The 19,095-nt window shown below is 35.8% G+C and overlaps 1 protein-coding gene across 2 annotated transcripts; it reads left to right on the forward strand.

Annotated features, from left to right (window-relative positions):
• The first annotated feature begins 523 nt into the window (after positions 1 to 523).
• On the forward strand, positions 524 to 18,268 carry LOC306865032 (1-phosphatidylinositol 4,5-bisphosphate phosphodiesterase delta-1-like). Of its 2 annotated transcripts, none has more exons than XM_079409360.1 (15): positions 524 to 934; positions 6,550 to 6,708; positions 11,047 to 11,275; positions 11,661 to 11,790; positions 12,016 to 12,244; positions 12,784 to 12,985; positions 13,087 to 13,231; positions 13,932 to 14,084; positions 15,420 to 15,569; positions 16,145 to 16,304; positions 16,481 to 16,597; positions 16,715 to 16,893; positions 17,510 to 17,645; positions 17,731 to 17,880; positions 17,962 to 18,268. In XM_079409360.1, the coding sequence occupies exons 1-15, from the start codon at positions 904 to 906 to the stop codon at positions 18,048 to 18,050; spliced, it is 2,259 nt and encodes a 752-aa protein (XP_079265486.1). In that variant the 5' UTR covers positions 524 to 903; the 3' UTR covers positions 18,051 to 18,268. The 2 variants fall into 2 exon arrangements, with proteins under 2 accessions (XP_079265486.1, XP_079265485.1); XM_079409359.1 differs by lacking the exon at positions 524 to 934 and adding an exon at positions 1,854 to 2,360.
• The last annotated feature ends 827 nt before the right edge of the window (positions 18,269 to 19,095 follow it).

Genomic DNA, 19,095 nt, shown 5'->3' on the forward strand with positions numbered 1-19,095 from the left:
ATGTTACCCAGTCCAAGAATAGCATGTACACCTTTTACATACCTGAAGATCAAGTATGGTTTGGCGGTTTTAAAGGGTGTGCTAAAAGTTGCCAGGCAGGATTATTTTCAAAATCCCCATCATCATAAAGCAAAGAGACTGTATGGCCTGCTTGCTATTGGACTTTGCTTCCCATCCTACTTTACTTTATAACAAAATCAGATCACTCTTGTTAGGTTAAGACAGTTTGATTGGAAGTGTTCTGATTGTGTCCCATCATGTCCCCAGATGCAACACAGTCAATAAATCACTAGTAACATTTAATACTAAACAAATAAATAGCCTTTCATTCATGCTAAGTCCCATATTCAGATAAACCCATCCAGAAGTGGAAGGCTACACTGATTTTTATATCCTTACACCTAAATGATAAGATAATGTTTATTATGAAACACATAATAGGTGGAGGGGCAGATTAAGAATGCAACTGTAGCCAGCACGTGGGTTTTATTCATTTGTACAGCACTCTCAGAGTGGAATTACAGGACATGAGAAGAAATCAAAACCATCTGTAGCCACGAACAAGAGAGCTTCTTCTAGAAATTAGAAAGCAGGTCTGAAACAGGCTACACTTTAGTCGTTCATAATGAGTGGAACCAAATACTTTTCAGGGCATCATTGAGAGAGACTTGAAAGACCGGTGTTGTTGTTGTGGGTGTTGGCGAATAGTAATAGGCGGGTTGCACAGTCACAACAGCACATCGCATTGAACTTTCCTGTCAGTGGATGGTTTAGGACACGGGCTGTACTCATCCCAGTCAGTATCTGGGCGGCTCTCAGTGGCTTTGGGACGCGAAAGGTCTTTTCCCAACTGGAATATACAACGACTGAGAGCAAACGCTAAATAAATCAACAGAAAGAGTCATGGAACCAAATGGAAATGCCGGCAGATTAGGTCAGTTTTACAGTGATGCCATGTTTATTCCGCGCGAGAAGTGAATACATTTGATTTGAAGAGTGATGAACTCCATAATGTGGCCATTTGAATGTTACAATATCACAAACCTTATACAAAGCTATTTGCTCTGAAACATAATTTGTAGGAAATTTTACGTTGTTTTTTTGCTTTCGCGAGGTTCTTTTCACAGTCATGCGACGTGTAATGGCCATATTGTTGCACACTCAGCACTGCTATTAAATGCAGAGGTGCCTCATATTTAGTGGATTCATAGAACATTTTCCATCACTTCAGGAGTTTGCTGAATTGTCCTACATATAGGAACTTTAATACATAGCTTTAAAAACAGATGCATGAGTTCACAATAAAACTGTCATTTATGAGCATTGCAGCTTACAAACAAATAGGCTACACACTACCGAGCTAATGTTATGGTTATATATAACATATTCTTTTCGTGTAAGTTACCTTCTCTTGCACCAACACAACTATGTCACGCGATGATTCGACCAGAAGAAGGCGCCCAATGCCAAATTACGTTTGAGCTAGTGATTTAGATTTAGATTTAGATTCACTCACTGATTTATTCAAATCACATCTAGTTTCCATAGAAATGTTATGTTTATGAATTTAATAAACTATAAGAGTACATGCATAACTAAAAACGTTCACTCTTTGTTAAAGAGTTTAACTCACAAGCTGAACTGAATTGAAAGACATGCCGCTTCGAGTCTTCTTGACTCGTTCAGTGAAGGGGGCGGTTCGTTCAGCAGGTCCAGCCAATGAAATTCTCCATCGCAACCCATCTGGAATGCTATTGGTTCGCGCATTGGTCAGCGATCCTGCGCTTTAAACGGAGAACCCTCAGCAAACTAAATACCTAGGAGTCAAACCAGACCGACTCTTCCATTTAAATGATTCGTTCAAAACGTTCAACGATTCTTCCATAAGCGAAATGCCTCAAAGGAGAAGCAACGTTTGTAGACAACAGGCAAAATGTAAAGGTTACACGGAAACCTTTATCAGGAGGACGTAAAATGGTTTTGTGTTTAAGCAGGACGAGAAGACAAAAATATTACGTCACACATGTTGTGATTACAGCATTATATATTTAAATACCACTGAGCATGCCATAACGAGATGTGAAAACCTGAGATACTCAGAGAAAGTGAATCATAAAACACAATAAGATGATTTTTGCAGGTTTAGAACCCGCCCATGGAAAGAGACTCGCAAACGTCATGGTTTTCTCGCCTCGTGTTATTTTTCTAGACAAACTAACGTTAAGCCAATTACAGTCGATCTCGTTGAGGAATTTCGGCCATGTCTTGTGTGTGCAAGCTTCGCAAAAGGACGAAATCCCAGGAGATAGTTTACCAAGAGCAGTGCAAGATCGTGGCACAAGAGAATGGGAAACGCATAGGTGGGTGTTGCACTTAAACTGCATGAAAGTTGTTTAGTTTCAACCAAAACCGCAGTTATAGTTTTTATTACTATTGGTGTAAAACCATAAAAATGGGTCTCATTTAACCTGCAATAAGTAAGAGAAGAGCTCGTAGGCTACTCACTGTAAAGGTTTGTGCAAGGTTTTATAAAATAACATTAACCGCTCATGCAGACTTTGAAATAGCACGAAGTTTGGTTTATGAAACGTGCTGATTATTAAATACTGTAAATGTGTCAACCAACCTCATCTTCTTGCACAAGTGAGATCAAATCAGACTTTTTGTTTGTTGTAAGAAGCTGCACTCTAAATAGAAATTATTTGCATTTTACAAACATCCATGACTGTTTATTTCATAAAAGTGTATGAGACACTTTTTTAATATTTGGGATTGGAATGAGACAAGGGGATTTTCCTGTTCAGCTTTTTTGATGTTTTGCTGGAAGTTAAATGACATTCCAGTCAAATACAGCAGAGAAGATCTGTTTTGTTCATGTATTTTTTTTTTTTTTTTACTGAAAAACAGAGAGTAGGATTACAACACTTTTCCAAGGAAAGAATGAATGGTTTTGATGGCTGATTTATCACAGTTTAATCTCTGGCTACCTTCCAGTGATGAAAAGTCAAGATTTAATTAAGACTCCTCATTCACATTTCTATCTTTCCTGAAGAAAATAGTGGCACTCAGGGCTTAGATGGAAATTCCAGTTAAATGGAAATTTTTTATGATAGTAGCATCAAAACACATGAAATTATCATTATCATCGTCATTTATTTTCCCACTTTGTTGCTGTGTCCTGAAACGGAATGGATTTAAATGCTTCAGTTGCTATGTTTACATATATTTTAATAATCAAAATAAAGTGCTTTCATGCAAATTTTAGATCCAGAAAAAAATACAACATGTAGTGCAGATTTTAAGCATTCTGTTGATAATGCCATATAAACATTTGAATCTGACTACATTCACTGTAAGACTCAAAAATATCTAATGTACACATGTAATACTATTATGCAGTGATGTCTAGTTATTGGAAGACGAATGGGCATAAAATGGCTAACTAGTATTTTGGGGCTATAAAGCTCCAAAATGACAAAAAAAAGCACCATAAAAGCGTCTTAATAATGGTACAACTTATGTGCTATATTACAAGTCTTTTAAAGTCATATGTTAGCTTTGTCTTAGAATCAGACCAAAAAGTATGTATTTGCTTTGCTTTGAAAACCTTTCTTGACAGCTGTGGTCACCATTCACTTTTATTGTACAGGAAAGGGCAGTGTGCACATTATGCTTAAAATAACCTTTTTGTGTTCAATGGACAAATTAAATTCTATTCAGGTTTCAATTCAAGCTAGAAAGATAATAAAAAGGCTCTTTTTTTAGTTACACACATGCTATGCTGAGTTGCATAACATCTTAGTCAGCTGTCTTTGACATGACTCACAAACTTCTAGGCGTACTGAACTAAATACTGCACTTGTAAAATGAAAAAATTCATCAGAAATTCATCAGCTTGCAGTAATTATGATACACGTATAACCAGAAAATTCAGAATTTGCTGCCATATTGAATTGATACAGTTTACCGATAATCTGTGCATGATAGTCAACTTTGTGTTTTACCAAGGGTCAAAAAGTTGCCCTGTCTATCATCAAGTTAAGACCTTTGTTCATCTTCAGAACACTTTTTTGGCCCGACGAAAAGTGACATTTCTTATTAGTTTTCTGATAACTTCTCTTTGTTGGTGAAATGATGGGGTAGTGTGACGTTTTTCCTGAGAGGTGTGTAAAGGGCGGGTTTTAGTGAAGCACAGCGGAGCTTCTGGCCCGATGGTGGATGGATTTTGGGCTCAGTGCTACAGGTCCGAGGCTATTAGCCCCGCCTGGTCCGTTTAAAGCACTGGGTCGCACAGGCCCGGCAGTGGAAAAGCGGCTATGTTGTCTATGGAGGGTCAGAAAGCTCTCAGATTTCATTAAAAAAATCTTAATTTGTGTTCTGAAGATGAACAAAGGTCTTAAGGTGATGATAGTAATTAATCACAGAATTTTCATTTTTGGGTGAACGATCCCTTTAAAATATTTCACTATAATATACTCAATAATTTACTAATGCCCAGGTTTGTTTTGGACGGCCTTTAAAAATTTGAATTATATTTTTTCCCCCTGTTTGCTACCTTTAAATTGCTACTGAGGTAAATGGGAATGCTTTCAAATAGCTTTATCCAAGTATTAGTGATCTCTCTCACTGGCTTTTATTCCAGCAATGACACAGCTGAAATCCACTTTGCAAATCATACCAAATCATGCCTTGTTTCTATAATTTCTTTGAAGATCAGAAGAGTATTTGAACTTGGCGACATCTACATTTGCATTCTGAATACATCTGGAGTATGATTTGAATGAGATAAAAAGTCTGATGCACATTTTCCTAAATGTTAAATACCTCACCCTTTTCAAAAATGCTGTAACACTAGTATCAGTCATCAAAATTAAACCTTAACACAGAGTTTTCCAAATAAACACAAGCAACCACTCCAGCACAGAAAATGTTTTCAGCCCCATTTCAAAGGCCTTTCTGAAATCAGCTCAACTTTTTCACCATTTCTCCGCCTTCTGCTCGAGTGCAGCCAGAGCCTCATAAACAGCCTCTGTGGCAACAGCTCGTGATAAAATGCCTGCAATGTTGTGGTTGTGCCCACACCCTTGGGTCAGAGAGGCTGGAAATATTCATAATTCAACTGTTGGGCCAATTAAGCCCACCACAATAGAGTTCAACCAGGTGCATTTATCACTCTGATATCAGCACTATGATAGCTGGGGGACAACAGCTTTGCTTCTCATTGGGATGTTTCAGGCGTTAACTGCAATATTTTATCATTACAAATTTAGCCACTTCTGAAAAGGAAGTGAAAGCATTTTATGGAAAGATGGATCTTTTATTGCAACTTTGACATGAATTGACTACAAACACCACCCATGCACATACACATTTTTCCATATTGCAGTAATATTGTGGTTATCTTTGTCTTGCTTTATAGATGCAATAGTCCTTGCGTAATTGTTTGAAAATTGATCCTAAAATTTACAATACAGATCATGTGGCTATATTTGGAATGTGAACTCAGTATATTGAGCGAACTGGGTATATTATTCATATATATACTGATTTGTTGAAATGTTGAAAACAGTTGTGCTGCTTCATAAAACTGTGACTTTTTTCAGGATTCTTTGTATATCTTCTTTGGATATTTGTATGTGTATGCAAAATCACTCAGTAAAGACTATTTCAAAGCCATAACTCAAAAAACAAGTATAATGTTCTGTCTATGGTTATTTTTTTGTATATGGATTTTTTACTGTTAAAAACGTGAAGCATACGATCTCTATATTTTCACTCAAGAATCTCTGTGTGTGATACAAATGATTTTATTGCTAATCTTTACTATCAGCATTGTGGGTTTGTGGTTACAGCAAGTAAAGCTAACAACAATATCATTGCAGTATGGAAAAATGCTGTGTGGGTGGATGTATGTGTTCAATACGTGTCAGTGTTATCTTTCAGACTATGAGTACTATTTATGATACTTTCATAAAGAGTCAAAAATCAATACAACACTTTATAAACTGAATATAATAAGGCATAATGATATACTGTATAGTGTTTATATTGTTCAAACTTAAAAACTAGAAACTAGTTACTGAAAGGGAACGATTCTCGGAATTTACAAACAATTGGAATGGTTAAATATATAATTTATTTTCATTAAATTAAAAACTCAATGATTTGGACTTTATAGTGTAAATATACAGCATAAAAGAGTATCAAAGAAAATCTTGGTGCATTTACAGTAACCTTTACCATACCTATAGCTCGCCCAGCAGGTTTTGACCTTGAGCAAAGCCTTGTAAATTCTGCAAGTTCATTTCTGCTTTTGTCTGGAGAGAGGTGTGTCAGGGCATTAGATTTAATGAAACCATGGCCTTGACCTTTACATGACTCAGTATTGACCCCAGGTATATAAAAATATATTTTTGACTTTGGTTCTATATTTAGACTTCCAAAGTTCTCATAAATTGAGATACTTTGACAGTGGAGTTTGAACATTTTATGACCTTTGTGAAATCCATTCACACTGATGCATGAACTTGACATTTTCTTTACCTTTAGGTCTGCAGGGAGACCCAGACCTGCAGTTTTTGCTGAAAGGTGGAGACCTACTAAAGGTGAAGTCCAGGTCATGGAGAAAGACCCGCTACTTTCGGCTGAATGAAGACTGCAAGACTGTGTGGCAACAGACCAGCAAGAGTTTCAAGAGCGACTCCAGCTGTAAGTGTCTCTGCTGTCCCTTTATTCAGTGTCTGTTTGAGAGAGATGAGGAGAAGAGGATTTGGTCATATCATGAAGGATCAGAGTTTACTTGAAATAATAGATATAATAAGCAAAACACTGTAATTTTGTGAGTACAACTAAGCTCGTTTTGTATTGGCTATTTTGATCAGTAAACACATGAATGTTCAGGGTTACAGAACGATGATGCCATAAATAAATACTATTAAACACACTTACAACTAAAATCATTTTTGTATGTAAAATTAAATATTTAATTAAATAAAACTGAAATAAAAAAATATTTTATATAATACACTACCATTCAAAAGTTTGATGTCAGTGGAAGAAATTCATACTTTTATTCAGTAGCTCGGTAATCAAAAATCTGTTAATCTGATGGAAATGGAAGTAAATACATTTACAAGTACAATGTTACAAAAAAATATTTTAAAGCACAAAACAGTATTTCTATTCTTACTGTGTATGCAATTATCATATATCTTAATATAAATACCTTATAAAAACATGTTGTTTCTTGATACACTGTATCGAATAACCTTGTATAATTTCCTTTCAATAAATGATCTCATGCTGACATCAGCAAGCCTCGCATCTACGGCTTTCCTGTAAACCCATCTTTTTAGTCTGGAGCTGTAAACAAATGTGACCCTGTCTGTGAAATCCAGGCTAAATTCTCAAAACCTAATTAAGAGATAACAAGCATCAAAATTACAATGATTTAAATCTTTGACATTGCCTTACTCAATCAGTGTTAAAGATATCAAGGTTACATTTTCACAGAATGTTCTTTACCTTAAGACAGTAAATCACACTCACAAAAAAAGACTTTAGCTGGGTTTTCACAGACAGGGTCACAAACAGTTAGACCTGTCCTTCACTTTCCTCCACAAACATGTTTACCGCCTTCAAGGCAGGAAAAGGCTTTGAGTTGAGCGGAAAGGAAACATCTCTGAAAAAAAGACCAGAGAGGAGGGGAACCAAATTTTGTGGTGATATTAAATCTTTTTCCCCACAGAGGCCTCTGCTCCTCTTAGCTTCCGGCCTGGTTCCTCCTAGCCAAAGGCCTCAGATCAGACCTCTTTATCTGCTGTCTGCCAGACTGTGGCTGCCTCCTCTTTGTCCTGCATGTGTGTGATTAAGGAAACCAGGACCAAACAAAATCAAAGGATTCTAGTGAAAACACCAGATATCAGCAGGGAAAACCTCTGGTCCTGTTCACATGATATTTTCACCCATTAGTTGGGTGTTTTGACAGGCTTTTAACTCCCATTGGCCAGGAATGATGATTAGATGGATTGCACATGTAGTCGAAGCATTTTGGCCTCTTTTTATGTTCTCAAAACAATGACATAAATGGTGGAAAATGTACCTCCAAAACGAGTAGGAGGTTGATTCAGAGACTTGCCATTGGAGATATAGTTAAATCTATAAAATATTTGCTAGTTAAAGGGGATCATGTTTTTATGCACAGGAAGTGAGGTTTTTATTATGTTATAGTGATGGTGCCAAGTTTATCTCAAGTTAAAGGATGGGAAACAAACTGAGGAAACATAACAGATTGTTTTTATCAAACACTAGTGCTGATGTAGTAAAACTGTCCAGAAATGGGACAATGACCATGTTTGTCTTTTAAACCCTGTTGGGCAGAGACAGTTTGAATAAAACATCAACCTCAGTCCTGTGTGATGCTCCGTTTCATAGTTTGACGCTATTATCTGTACAACAATTTTGGCCCTGTTTAGGGTGTTTGTCATGAGTTTATTATTCCTGCCTCCAGCAGAACACAATGAAAGGTCACATGGTCAACATCCCACCACTGTAACATACAACAGAGGTCATATGAGGCTAAATCAGAGCACTGATATGTGTTTAAAAGCTCTTGCTAGCACACCAGAGCTGCTATTTTTATGTTCCACTAAGTATTAAACTTTACTACCCACAATAGTTCTTCCATGACATCAATTATATCTCAAATAGGGCGGCTCGGAGGATCTGAGAAAAAGCACCTCATAGGGTGTGGTTTAAAAACCAGACATATTTTTGAAATGAAAATCATTTTTAAACATGAAGTGTGTAATCTTTGCATCATCACTACGTTAAATCTGCACCATTAAATCAAAAAAGATCAACCCACCTCACCTTAAAAATACCTGAAAGTCACTGTTTACATCTTGAAATAGTATTTCAGACACTGTATTTTATATAATACATTCAATGTAACAATAATTATCTGACAAAATTAGAAAACAGAGGTCAGAATTTAGCCAAGCACAATGTTTACTTTCTGTCAGCTTGTTTGAGTGGAATCTGAAGGATGCTAAACTTGCTTTTGACACTGCTTTCTTTCACCAGTTCACTTGAGATTGGGTGTTATCCAAATAGTTCTCCTACAGTCCCCATATTTGCCTTTGTGAGCATGTGCCACATCTAAAACAGCAAATTATCTCCAGCTGTGCTTTTTCGACATCTTCCACAAATACTGTACAAATAAGGGTGTGAAGCAGGGGTGTTGCTAGACCTAAAGGTCTACTGGGGCACAGGCCCCCATGACTTTTTCTTTCACTTTCTTCTTGAAAGCCTGCTGCGTGCAAGAAGTGTGCAACACAATGCACTGTACAAACTTCCATTGCAACCACTATTCTTACAAAGTACTGAGAAAGGTAAATATGTATGCATTTAAAAAATATTGAAGTATCTTTAACATGCTTAACATAAACATTTACATTGTTTAAGGCATAAATGGCATACACTGTATGGAAATAATAAAAGCAGAGAGAATTTTTTTCTTGCACATCTGCATTTTTCTACATAACACAATGATAACAATGAATAATTACATCCTTTCAAGAATTTACAGTTACAATATTTCAAGAAACCAGTCATTTTATGGCTGCGACTACAATAAAGAGCATATTTAATCTAGAAAAAACAAAAACAAGGTATTCCCCGGTTTCCCAGCCAAGTCAAAAAAGGTTGGTTCATTTTTTGAGCATTAAACTGTACTGCCTATAATAGCACATAGTTATATCAGCCATAGTTACATACTGCCAACTTTTTATGCAATGTCCTAAACTAGAGCTAGTGAATTAAATAATTAATTTAATATCTGAAATTACAGAACACAAATGTTTTTCTCAGCAACAATGCAATTCTACAGACTTGACAGGAGACCTGTCAGGCTGGGGATGTAGTTTGTTGATCAAGTCTTACCTCGAGGTAAATTAGTTAAGTATTAAAAATTTATTTAATATACTTTAACATCAAAACTATGATTTTACCAGTACAGTCGGTCAAGACAGACATTTGCTGTTTTTAAAACCATCTACTTTTCATGTTAGACTAGTTTTATAATACAAAACAGTTTATTTAAAATATCTAATAGATCTAAAAAAAAAAACAATTGTGGCTTTGCTGTTTTTGTCACGTGTCTTGAAGTGTACCGTATTCATGGCAAGTGGCTTCTGTTGTGTTTGCTCTGTTCCAGTAGGCTGAGTACACACAACCCAACCCTGATCTGATTCTTCACAGAAAGCCATCTATTGTCTAATTGTTTTATTTAGGATCATGAATTCATTGCAAGAGAGATTTCCAAAAATCTCACTTGTGTCTCACTTCCAGTTAGAACAGTTTATCAATCTATTTGTGCACAGAACGGTCAATTAAAGCTCTAAACCTGACCCAGTTCTGTTAACACGTTTCCGATGAACACTGTAGTAACAGAGACAGACAGCCCTGTGTCTGAACTATATGATCCAGACATCTGAACAATATGATACATTCCTCAGTTTAGTATTATAGCACAATACATATGATCTGTCCTATTAAATATTGTGTTTGTTTAACACTGGGATTAAACGCCAGAGGGCACAGGAGACTGATTGTAATGTACAGCTTTGTTTGCCAAACACATTCAATAATCGTCAAGTAGGGTGACACCACTGAGGTTATCTCCTTCTTGTCACTGTCTGATGTGATGCCTGCGAATTAAAAAAAATAATAATGATAATTAAAAAATGATAATTGATATCACCTGAAAATACCTTGTCTGTATGGGTAATTCAACTATAAAAAATGAAACAATTAAAAATTGTACAGCAGCTATGTACAGTTTAACTCCCTACCATTTAATTCCATTCTATTTCATTAAATTTAAATGAAAAAAATGTGAAATCACTGCGCTCAACCAACACTTCGGGTGCGTAGATCAGTAAAAATCGTAATGGCTTCAAATGAAAAAGCAGGATCCGCACTCACTTTTATTCTTCTTAATGAATAAAATAAGTAATAATGAAAAATCTCTTGCCTCTTTTACAGTCAGTCTCGAGGACATCGATTCGGTACGGTATGGCCGTCAGACTGAAGGGCTGCAGAAGTACACTGACTCCTCGGCAGATGACCGCTGCTTCTCCATGGTCTTCAAAGGTCGACGAAAGAACCTGGACTTGATCGCCTCATCCAAAGAGGAGGCCAAGCGGTGGGTCAGCGGTCTGGAGAAGGTCATGACTGGCATGTACAACCTCAACCGACTGCAGAACAGCGAACAGTATCCTTGAACGTCCATTCCTCAAAGCCTGCTCTCTGAACACATTTGTCAGCACTGTTGTAATTAAAGGAGAACATTGATTTAACATATTTAGGCTACGCATCATTTCAAAGTGACATGTATTTAATATAAGGTTAAGGTTAGGTTTAAGGTTGATTGCTTATAGTCGATAATGTAATTTTATACATAATTCAGTTATTCTCATAATAAGTACATGTAATATGTGTGACTGTCACCTTATAGTGTTACTCAAATGTATACTTTTTGCACTAAAAGTACTATGTGTAAAATGTGTAATAAGCATTGATATAAACCTTTTTTTTATATAAGTATAAAAGATCTAGCTAGAAAACTGAAATATTCAGTCCTTACATCAGCCAAAAAGCTGGATCTATAATTGTATGCGCAAGGCAGACAAGAATGCAGACAACAAAATGTCCTTGAAGGAGTTGAAGCATTTCCTACGTCAGATCAATATTGAGGTGGATGACAGTTACGCTGAGTTGCTTTTCAGGGTAAGAGGCAAATCATAAATCTATTGTTTTAACATTTTAACTTGTGTGAGAAGCTTGTAATATTTTTATTTTTGTTTAAATCACTGCTGTTCAGGATTATATATGAGTCTACAAGGTATCTACACAATACCACATTTAAATTGCTTTTGAGCTCGCTGACATTTTCAAAGTTGTTGTTGTGGTATATCCGGTTTAATTTTAATTTTTTGCTATTTAATATTGCAGAAATGTGACACATCAAAGTCAGGCACTCTGGAGGGATCTGAGATTAAACACTTCTACGATTTACTGACTCACCGTGAGGAAATTGATGGGATCTATGGGAAGTACGCTAGTACTAATGGACAGATGAGCTCCGACGACCTGTTGAACTTTCTCCAAATTGAGCAGATGGAGCCAGTGTCTTTGGAGTATGCAAAGAAGCTTATTGAGAAATATGAGGTGGTTGAGACAGGTAAGCACACTTAAATTACCAGAAGAATACATCAGATCAGTTACTTTTAAAGATATTAATAGCTGCATTAATAGGATGCATTAAACTGATCAAAAGTGATAGTAAAGACATTTACGCTATTTTTTAAACTTTCTATTTATCAAAGCATCATGGTTTCCACAAAAATATTAAGCAGAACAGCCATTTTAAATATTATTAAATGTTTTTTGAGCTGCAAATCAGAATATTAGAATGATTTCTGAAGGATCATGTGACACTGAAGACTGGAGTAATGATGCTGAAAATTAAGCTTTGCCATCACAGGAATAAACTACATTTTAAAATGTAGTAAAATAATAAAACAAACTGTTATTTTGGAATATTTCACATATAATGTGGATAACAGAAGATAAACATTATATAACAAACTATAAATAAACAATAATGAAACAAACTGAATTACCCAATCAAAATAGCAGGTGTATCATATAACAAAATATAAGTAACATGTATTGTTACAATACATTTTAGTGTAATACAGTGTTTCTACATTTACCCAGCCAAACAGAACAAGTACATGAGCAAAGATGGTTTCCTGATGTACCTGAACCATGAAGAAGGCTCAATCTTTAACCCGGCTCATAAACCTATATACCAAGACATGCATCAGCCGCTCAATCATTACTTTATTTCCTCTTCCCACAACACCTATCTGATGGCGGACCAGCTGAAGGGGCCTAGCAGCATAGAAGCCTATATCAAGTACGAACATGTCTGCTTTCACTAGAAGTCTCAACAGCTATGCATTAACACATTAAGCATTCATCCATAAGCAATGTGAGATAATGATTGTTGTCTTTTAGAGTGCTGATGAAGAGCTGTCGCTGTGTGGAGCTGGATTGCTGGGACGGTGTAAACGGAGAGCCGGTCATTTACCACGGCCATACGCTCACATCCAAAGTGCTCTTCAAAGATGTCATCAAGACCATCAAAGAATATGCTTTCAAAGTGAGTGAACTAATAATACCCACCACTTTTCAAGGTGTGAGTTTTCTATCTATGCAAATTACTTTGTGTTTATCATCACGCAAAAATTAGAATGTACAAGCTTGTGTATCATTAACACACAGGACAAATGGGTAACTAATGCATTGCAGATGCAGAAAGAAGTAAATTATGTTTTTGTGTGTTGTTCTTTAAAATAAAGTTAGATTTAGCTGCATGTCACATTATTTATTACTTAACAGATCATAGAGATGTTTCACACCAGAACCCATTCAGTATGCTTCAGTTTTTCAAATAAAACCACAGATTCTCCACAGATGCACTTATCCAAGTATCGTGAATGAATCCCAAACTCCCATTACTTAATCAAGAAAATAATACATTATTTATTTGTGAAAATATCACAAAACAATGAACGAAGGCCATTATCATAAAGAATGACGAGTCTGATCAAACCCTTGCATTTTGATATTACTGGCTGATTTGAGAAATGAAACGAACGAAACTCCTTATACCTAGTTTTCTAAAAGAAAAGGTTTGTGTGTGTCTGACAGTTCAGTAAGCTTTAAAGCTTGACAGACCATTTAATCGGCTATTTTTGGGCTGCAAGTCATTTATCTGTCATAAGGTCAATTGGATGTTGTGATGACTGATAATAGCAGCTTTGTGGGTTATAAAAACCTTGTATTTTTTGCTACACTAGACCTCGCAGTATCCAGTGATCCTGTCTTTGGAGAACCATTGCTCCATAGAGCAGCAGAAGATCATGGCCCATCACTTAACCTCCATCCTGGGCAACGCTTTGCTCACTCAACCCCTGGGGCATCAAATGCCCAACTCTTTTCCAGGACCTGAGGTAAGACTGCTAAAAATAACATACTTGGATGTTGCTTCACCACTGCACTGTAAAAAAAATATATATATTTTTTCGTTTTTCTACTTTTCTACAAAATTTCATGCTTTTGTTTTATTTGTCATTTCTTTGTAATCGCTTGTGAAATTTATTAGAAATTTGTGAGTTTCTACACCAATTTTTTTTCCAGTTCTATTGTAAAGAAATGATGTGTGTAACTCTGCATATGATAGCTGATTCTACATATCGCCACCTGGTGGATAACAGAGACAGCTCTCTAAATCTAAACCAGCTGCATGACCTCTTAAAATCTCTTTTCACCACACCCCACTTTCCTCAGATGACTTCCCTCGTCATCCTTGCAATCTTCCTGTTTACTTCTGTATCCAAGAATTCAAACAGCTGAAGACCGAGGAAGTGATTACCAGTAGAGCTACGATTACATGGAGAAACTTTTTTATCGTAACCATTTATCACTTCCTGATGAATCACCAAAACACTCACCAAGCTTTTGAGCTGCTGACTGAAAGGCAAATGACAAAATGGTACAAGTTCAGACGAGCAGGATTCGAAGTGCTTGTTTTGGTTGTGAAGTGGGAGGGGCTTCTGAATGATGCCACATTGGAATCCATGCAGCTGGATCTGTTTTGAATCTTTTCCTTATGGTGACCTATTTGAATCAAGTTTCAACCCTGAGCTTTGTCTCGTACTGAGAAGTTCTGCCAGTTTCTCTGAATGACACAATGGCAGGATGGTAATCAAAGCTGATTCTAGTATTACAGCCTGAGGGCGGTTCAGCCATGAACACCAATCCTCACATTAAGAAGAGAAACAATAGTAAAGCATCATCTTTCAGTTTTATTTGTTATATGTGAGAAGTATCTAGAATTTTTCTCACAAAATGTTTACCTGTTCCTGTTTTTTTTTTCTTGATGAGCATAAGAGGCTGTATTTATTACAGTTTAGAATAAAATAACTTTCTATTTTAAAATATATTTTATAATTTTTAACCCTGTGAGGATTAAGCTGAATTTTCAGCAGCTATTATTCAGTCGTCAGTGTCACATCATGAGGCTTCAGAAATCATTCTAATTTGCTGATTTTGAAAGACTTGTTATTATCAGTTATGCTGCTTAATATTTTTGTGGAAACAGGATTTAATTTTGAAATGGAAAGTCTTTACTGTAACTTTTGATCACGCATCCTTGCTGTATAAATGTATTAAAATACTTCACAAAACGTTCTGAACAGTATTGTATATAACATTTCAATGCATAATCAGATTGAATTTTCAACAAAAAGTGAAAATATAGTTGTGTCATCTGTTTATATTTGTAGGAGCTGAAGGGATGTTTCTTGATCAAGGGCAAGCGTTTGAACAAACTGGATGCGGCATTCAACAACAACACCACAGAGGATGTGGACAGTGTGTCAGAGGAAGATGAGGCTGCTGAACTCAAAGAGGCTGAACAGAAACCAAAGGAAAAGGTGTGTAGAAACCATACAGTCATTCAGAGATCAACAACCAAACAGCAGCTGGCATGAATTTAACCTGTATTAAACATGATCAGTACAGTGGAAAACTCGAATGTAATCAAAAACAGCTCATAATAAAATTTCTATATGTCAAGTGCTACAAAATTAACATTCACCTAACACAACATACACTATTTGGCAGAAAAGCTGATTTTATTTGTTAGTGCAACAAAATATGGTTTAAATCGAATTAATAAAATGTTTAGAATCAAAAGTTTATTTCTGATCCTGGCTGAAGTTTATTTTCAGACCACTGCATTTTCTGTTAAATGTAAACTGGAATACAAACTTAAAAAAAAAGTAAGCACACTTAGGTCCTTGGAGTTTATCTGCATACACAAAGCTGCGGTAGATAAGGTTGAGTTCAAATCAGCACACTCAGCTGTCACAGACATTACCACAAAAACCCCATTCAAATCATGAGACAGACATCAGATTTGTTCTGCTTATTTGGCATCCCTTTGTCATTGCATGTGTGTGAAGTTGTGCCCAACTGTAATTAAACTGTATTTTTGATTATGTTGTAGAGTTCCAAAAAGATGAAGCTGGCTAAGGACCTGTCAGACCTGGTCATCTACTGCAAAAGTGTCCATTTCAGCAACTTTGAGCATTCAAGAGATAGCCACGCTTTCTATGAAATGGCCTCCTTCAAGGAGAGCAAAGCAATGAACCTGGCAGAAAACTCAGGTAAACCAGGGTGTTTCTAACTTCCAGATTGGCCTGCAAAAATATATCGTCACTGCAACACTTAATAGGGCCTCAAACTAAAAAAATAAAAAGACAAAAAGATAATGAAAGACCTAAAATATGAGTGATGTTGCCAGGTATACTCTAATATCACATTTTATGGTGATTTCTTGAAGCTACGGCATTTATTCATCACAACATGGGTAAGCTGAGCAGAATCTACCCAGCCGGCTCCAGAACCGATTCATCCAACTACAATCCAGTACCGCTGTGGAACGCCGGCTGCCAAATAGGTGCAAAGCCCTTGCAATATGAGATATGAGTCTGATGCAGTTCAGAAAGCCTGTTTATAATCTACATGTGCTTCCATACACCACTTAATATGTTTTTATCCCTCACATTGTCTATAGTGGCTCTAAACTTCCAGACTCCTGGTAAGGGGATGGATCTGAATCAGGCCCTCTTTCTACCTAATGGCAAGTGTGGCTACATACTTAAGCCAGAGTTTCAGAGGGACCCGGCCTCACAGTTTGACCCCAAGAACCTCAGTGTAGGCCCCTGGCTGAAGAAAAAGACCTTGCATGTCACGGTGAGATAATAATAAAAAAAATAGGAATGAATATATATTAAAATTCTGCCTGATACAATAAATACAAAAAGAAATTAATAAATACATTAAATAAATAATGAATATATGTTTTTATTTTATTATTTGTTTCATTTAAAAAATCACTAAAAGCTAAAATCCATTCATTTTTAAATGCTACGAGTGAATTTGGGCATTACGACAGAACATAATATACGTTCTGAAAAATAAATATTCATTTTGAGGTTTGCTAACGATTACATTTAACAGTGTTATTCTGGCTGATACAGTAAATAAAATAAATTAATTAGTACATTAAAAATGAAATCTTTTTTATTTATTTATTAGACCATAAATATATCTTTGTTTTATTTTTTAATGAAAAATTACTAAAAGCTAAAATCTAAATTAATAATTTTAAATGCTACAAGTGAATTTAGGCATCACAACATTTATAATATTCAATATATAAATATAAGAAAAATAAAGATTTATTTTGATGTTTGATAAAGACATTTAACAGTGTTATTAAATTATGGCACTGATATATCGTTCTTCCCGGCAAACCCATCTAAACCAATTCAAACACAGCGACCAATTCTTGTATATGTCTGTTCAGATCATCTCAGCCCAGCAGCTGCCTAAGATCAATAAAGACAAGCAGACGTCCATCGTGGACCCTCAGGTCAGGGTGGAGATCTACGGTGTGCCCGACGACAACGCCAGCAAACAGACACATCACATTGACAACAACGGTAAGTGTCAACAGTCCATTTACACTTACGCATTTAACAAATTCTTTTCACCAAAGTGTAGGTCACTGAAGTGTTTTTGTTACAGGTTTCAATCCTTTGTGGAACACAAAATTCCAGTTCACTATTCACGTGCCAGAACTGGCTTTAGTGCGGTTTGTGGTGGAGGACTACGACACTGCTTCCCATAATGACCTGGTTGGCCTGTACACTCTACCCTTCACCAGCATGCAGAATGGTGAGCTAGTGAAAATAAGCCAGAAATTGTTGTGCAGTTATTATGAATTTGCTCACCATAAGTCCTATCTTCTGTCTTCAGGATACCGCCATGTGCCTCTGCTCACGAAGAGAGGAAACCTCATTCCTTCAGCGGGACTGTTTGTACACATCATGGCTCTTGATGCCTAATAAACTCCAACATTCCCCTCAGTCTTCACAATGTCTAAGTGTGCAGATCACTGAACAAGACAGTCAACTAAACTGTCCTCTGCAAACACTTTTAGGATAAGATTCAAATGCCTTGTGCACACTTTACTGGTTCTTCTTACCATTTGAGTACAGAGGTGTACCTTAAAATGCTTCATGGAATTAGTACATGCGGTTCAGTTTCGAAAAACAGGTGAGGTAAAAAAAAAGAACTACTTGATTTTTTTTCCCATAGCATGCAAATTGAATAAATTTAAACAAATACTGTTTAAATAAAAAAAATATATATTTTATTTAAAGTTAATTTAAATTTTAGTATTTTAAGTAGTATTTTAAGATTTTTTGGCTACCAGTTAGAGTAGTATTTTCTAGTGCTGTCAAATCGTTTAATTACGATTAATTGTATCCAAAATAAAAGTTGGTATTTACCAGTGTTGGGTGTAATGCCTTACAAGTAACGCAAGTTACATAATCAGATTACTTTTTTGTTTTTTTCAAGTTACTAGTAAAGTAACGCATTTTATATTTACAAAAAAATATGAGTTACTTTTTCAAATACGTAACGCCAGTCACCAGTTACTTTGTTTCCCAATTTATTCATTGACACCTCTACTGTAATATACCTTTTGGGGCTTTTGTTAAACAAAATTAATCAATTAAGCAAGCCTAGCCCAGGTGACAAAAAGTAACGTAACACATTACTTTCCACAAAGAGTAACTAAGTAACGCAATTAGTTTAGTAATATATTTATATTTAGTAATATATACATATATGTATGCGTATTTATATATACATATAAATATACACAGTACACACACATATATTATCTAAATACTAACATTTATTTTGGATGTGATTAATCGCGATTAATTGCAATTAATCGATTTGACAGCACTAGTACTTTCAGAAAACACATTTTACCACACTGAAGTCCATTTTGAGAATTCCATCGTCATTCCTGTCTAAATCAGTTTAGATCAGGAGAATGTTTTACCCAACATTTTTCGATTTTAATATGAAAAAAAT

The sequence above is a fragment of the Barbus barbus genome (assembly GCF_936440315.1).
Source record: "Barbus barbus genome assembly, chromosome: 46".
Lineage (NCBI taxonomy): Eukaryota > Metazoa > Chordata > Actinopteri > Cypriniformes > Cyprinidae > Barbus > Barbus barbus.